Source organism: Stegastes partitus, unplaced genomic scaffold (genome assembly GCF_000690725.1).
Source record: "Stegastes partitus isolate 25-593 unplaced genomic scaffold, Stegastes_partitus-1.0.2 Scaffold483, whole genome shotgun sequence".
Taxonomy (NCBI): Eukaryota; Metazoa; Chordata; class Actinopteri; family Pomacentridae; genus Stegastes; species Stegastes partitus.
The window spans coordinates 277825-282986 of NW_007578214.1; the positions used below are offsets into that span (position 1 = coordinate 277825).

A 5162-nucleotide genomic window follows, 5' to 3' on the forward strand; every position below is an offset into this window, starting at 1 on the left:
CATGTGAATACGAGCAGCTTCAGGAAGTAAATAAAAGATGCTGCGTCCAGAGTCTGTGGCTGTAATTGAATAAACCGCTGACAGACCCTCAGCCTGGTTAGTTCTAGAGTTCTGGTTCTGAAAGTGCTTTGACCAGACCGTAACTTTCTGTTTGTGTTTCTCTTCCGTCTCCAGTTCAGTCCAATGAGACTCCATCCACATCAGGAATCCTCTCTCTTTCTCTAACATGAGCCTCCAAGCTCTCTCGCCCGTCGCCCCTGAGCCTCCGTCTCCGATGCTCACCTCCGTCACCCCGGTGACGCCCTCCACCTGCCTTGCCTCTGTCAGCTCCGCCCCCCTCATGGACCCGGAGCAACCCGACGACGGAGCCTCGCTGTCGGGTTTGGACCCCAGCGGAGGCAGCCTGTCTGGGGGAGGAGCTTCCAGAAGGTAACACAACAAACACAACGACGATGACACAAAACACGACAACAACTGGTCGCGTTAGTGCGACTCGGCTACATGAGGTTTGGGCTCAAATAAACCAAAGACATCAGTCTGAATCAGTATATTTGAGTTCAGACAACCTCTGATGACATCAAGTTCAACCAAACTCCACCGAGTCACAGGAACCAAGTCGTCTTCGGTCGGAGGTGTGTCACTGATCGGCAGCATAAACACACGTTGGTTACTCATAACAACGAATCTGTTCCAACAAGGATTTACATTCATTTTAAAATAATTTTTTAGGTGTTATGAACTTAATTACTATGATTATGAACGCAAACATTTCAAAATGGCGCTGCTTCAGTAGAGAGAAGGTCGAAGAAGACAGTCCTGATGTTATCAGCTGATGTCATGAAGTTACCTCAAACTGAATTTAGTTTTAGATTAACAGAAATCTAAGTTTAAATCACATTAGACTGAATTTCATCACAAATCTGGACTGAACCTTGTTGCTGTGGCTGTTTATAACTTTAGCAACCAGCTGCTCAAGTTTATTTCATGCAGGATTCAGATCCAGCCAAAGGTGATCAAAACCTTAAATTCAAGGTTTTGTCTCCAGACAGAAGAACAGAGTTTACGTCTCCCGCAAACATCCAACTGATCCTCATTCTGGAGCTGCTCAATATAAAGCTGTAGCTCTGTAGAGCTGATGGTAACGAGTCTGTGAAGGTTTTCTCTGAGGTCTGACACTCTGAGTCTCCATGTTCACGTTCCCTGTTATCATTTAAATATACTGATGAGCTCCATCTTCTTCCAGGATGAAGAAACCTCCTCCTCTGCACACTGGAGCCGACTGGAAGGTGGTTCTTCACCTGCCGGAGATCGAGAAGTGGCTGAAGGCTACCAGTGACCGAGTCACTCAGCTTTCTCACTCTGTGGGACAAGATGGAGACAACCGACATGTGGACGTCCACCTGGTGCAGCTGAAGGTAACCATGGAGCTTCTTCATGGAGCTTCTTCATGGAGCTTCTTCATGGAGTTTCTTCATGGAGCTTCTGTTCCTCTGCTGCCTCTGATCCAAACATCACTCAGTGTGATGTGTGTGTGATGTTTGATCAGAAGCAGCTTCTCTGTGGCGGTGGATGAACTTCACCATCAGCGGCTGGTCTGTTTGCTGAAAATGTTTTGGCTTCAAGAGTTTGCAGCAGTTTATGGATCATCAGGTTCCGCTGTGTGGTGTTTGCATGTCTGATGATGGTTTATAAGGGATGCTAATAAGTCACAGCTCCTCTCAGCTGTAGCTCCTGGTTGGTCCACCAGGTGAAGCTGTTTAATGAGGTGGCGTTACTGGTGTGTTTGCTGACCGTCTCTCAGGGTCTTTAAAATGAACGCACCTTCCAGCCGCCTGACTGTGGCGTCGTGTTGATGAACTCTGAAGCAGCAAATAGGAAACATGTTTGTCATTTTTGTCATTTGCTTTAAATTTTGTTCATTTCTGAGTAATTTTTGGAAAGTTTTGAGTCATGTTAGACACGTTTAGAGTCATTTGGAATGATTTTGAGTTATTTGGTAATTTTTCGTTTGCTTTAGGACAACGTCTGAATCATTCTGAACAACTGGAGCTTCTTCTTCTAAAAGTTATTCTGGAGTAATTTTGGGCAGCTTTAGTCATTCAGGTCAACTCTTTCTATTTTATTGTGTCATTTGAGGTAATTTTAAACAAGTAGTTGTTATTTGAAATAAATTCTGAATCATTCTAAACAATTTTAACTGAGTGGACAAATGTAAAGTCACTCTCCTGCAGCACGGTGATGAAGGTGTCTCGTTGAGCTCGCTACCTGACGCTAACAATGCTAAGCTAGGCTTTTGTAGCTAGCACAGATCAGGAGCAGAGAGCAGAAACGCTGCTCACATTCTGTAAAACCTCACATCATTCCTGATATGATCTGGAATCAGCAGCAGGCCGTGAGTTACTGATTTTACAGCAGCGTGCCGTCATTGACACAATATCATTAAACCAAACCGTGTTCAGCCTGATTAAGACATTTAAAAGTGATTTCATTAAACTACATTTTCATTGAAGCTAATTCCATTCTTACAACGAGATCCTTGCTCCGTGTTGTTTTACAGTGTCTGGTGATCAGCTCACTGGAAGAAGCTCTACTGTTGGTCTTATAAACACTGGTTTATTGAAACATACAGATGTTGATGATGTTCAAGCAGCAGCTGGATGATTAACTTTGACTTCTAAATCAGTTTTAATCTGATTTCAGTCCAGATGATCCGTTTATGTGTCTTTTAGAAGTTTAATCAGCAGAAACCTGACAAGTTGCCCCAAACTGTCCAGATGTGGATGTTTTTAAATCTTCCAGCAACTAAAAACAAAGATCCTGCAGTCGAGGTTTGTCGTCCTTGTTTGGCCTCCAAAGACTCACACTGGAGCTAAAAATGTTCTGAAGTGAACATTTCCACGTGGGTTCCAGCAGCTCCACTGCTCGTCTCCAGCCTTCATGAGTCCAGAGTCAGCGGCACACTTTAGACCTGCAGCCGTGCAGCTGTGCAGCTCAGCCTGGTGAACAACCAGCGGAGTCACTGCTGTGACCTCAGCGCCGGCTCTCCCATGATGCCCTGCTGTTGCATAACGAGGAGCTTCGCCGGTCGCAGCTCGTTTATTTATGTAACTGCAGTCGGTCTTCATCATCCTGCTCTCAGGTTCACTTTATGTACAAGAAGGATGAAGAACGTTTGGCTTCAGTCTGGATCCTGGACGGAACCAGCTGAACGCTGCTGAGCTTCCTGGTGTTTCTGTTCACGGACTAATATGATCGTATTCATCATGAACCCAAAGCACAACGTCAGAAAACCTTCAGCAGGAACCTTCCTTCAGGAATCTCCTGGAACTGCATTCATTCATTCATTCATTCATTCATTCATTCATTCATTCATTCATTCATTCTGCAGCAGGTTTATTCTGTTTGAAAGCGACACAAATGATCTTTTATTGATGAGAATATTTCTGACTGCAGTGACTCAGAGGTTCCATCAGGACGCTGCTGGTTGGATTCTGTAGCTTCTGTGTGTGTGTGTGTGTGTGTGTGTGTGTGTGTGTGTGTGTGTNTAATAGCTCAGACTTTCTGAAAGTCCTCAGTGTGTTGAGGCAGTATCCCCAGTGTTCCCAGTGTCCCCAGTATCCCCAGTGTCCCCAGTGTTCCCAGTGTCCCCAATATCCCCAGTGTTCCCAGTGTCCCCAGTATCCCCAGTGTTCCCAGTGTCCCCAGTGTTCCCAGTTTCCCCAGTATCCTCAGTGTTCCCAGTGTCCCCAGTATCCCCAGTGTTCCCAGTTTCCCCAGTGTCCCCAGTGTTCCCAGTATCCCCAGTATCCCCAGTGTTCCCAATGTCCCCAGTATCCCCAGTGTTCCCAGTGTCCCCAGTATCCCCAGTGTTCCCAGTGTCCCCAGTGTTCCCAGTATCCCCAGTGTCCCCATTATCCCCAGTGTTCCCAGTGTCCCCAGTGTTCCCAGTTTCCCCAGTGTCCCCAGTGTTCCCAGTGTCCCCAGCATCCCCAGCATCCCCAGTGTTCCCAGTATCCCCAGTGTTCCCAGTGTCCCCAGTTTCCCCAGTGTCCCTAGTGTTCCCAGTATTCCCAGTGTCCCCAGTATCCCCAGTTTCCCCAGTATACCGTGTCCCCATTGTCCCCAGTGTCCCCAGTATCCCCAGTGTTCCCAGTGTTCCCAGTGTCCTCAGTATCCCCATTGTTCCCAGTATCCCCAGTGTTCCCAGTGTCCCCAGTGTCCCCAGCATTCCCAGTGTCCCCATTGTCCCCAGTGTTCCCAGTGTCCAGTATCCCCAGTGTTCCCAGTGTTTCCAGTGTCCCCAGTGTCCTCAGTATCCCCAGTGTTCCCAGTGTCCCCAGTGTTCCCAGTATTCCCAGTGTCCCCAGTGTCCCTAGTGTCCCCAGTGTTCCCAGTATCCCCAGTGTTCTCAGTGTCCCCAGTGTCCTTAGTGTCCCCAGTGTTTTCCAGTATCCCCAGTGTTCCCAGTATTCCCAGTGTCCCCAGTATCTCCAGTGTCCCCAGTATCCCCAGTATCCCCATTGTTCCCAGTGTCCCCAGTGTTTCCAGTGTCCCCATTGTTCCCAGTGTTCCCAGTTTCCCCAGTGTCCCCAGTGTCCCCAGTATCCCCAGTGTTCCTAGTATCCCCAGTGTTCCCATTTTCCCCAGTGTCGTCAGTGTTCCCAGTATCCCCAGTGTCCCCATTGTTCCCAGTGTTCCCAGTATCCCCAGTGTTCCCAGAATCCCCAGTGTTCCCAGTGTCCCCAGTGTTCCCAGTGTTCCCAGGGTCCCCAGTGTTCCCAGTGTCCCCAGTGTTTCCAGTGTTCCCAGTGTTCCCAGTATCCCCAGTGTCCCCAGTGTTCCCCATGTCCCCAGTGTTCCCAGTGTTCCCAGTAAGGATGGACTGATACCTCTTTTTGATTTCCGATACCGATACTTCATCTTTGAGTATCTGCTGATACCGATACCAATACCGATACCGATACCGATACCATCTCTCCTCCTAAACTTCTTTATTTGCATGGATACATTTGTTTAAGATGGCTTTATCAAAAGCCTCATACTATTAAAGCACAGACTTTGCTTTTCTAAGAAAGGAAACAACAGCCAAAAGCATGTCTCAAAGTGAAACTGTAGCTGCTTTATTTGAGCTGCAATTAGTGTACAGTGTGCACTCCGTGCCA

The 5162-nt window shown here is 47.5% G+C and overlaps 1 protein-coding gene across 1 annotated transcript in view; it reads left to right on the forward strand.

Annotated features, from left to right (window-relative positions):
* Positions 1–226: 226 nt before the first annotated feature.
* The window catches only part of akap6 (A kinase (PRKA) anchor protein 6), a 159301-nt gene continuing 154365 nt past the window's right edge, over positions 227–5162 (forward strand). The window contains exons 1-2 of the mRNA XM_008287037.1: positions 227–429; positions 1244–1415. Of these exons, the coding sequence (XP_008285259.1) occupies positions 227–429; positions 1244–1415 (375 nt within the window). The remainder of the gene's footprint in view (positions 430–1243; positions 1416–5162) is intronic.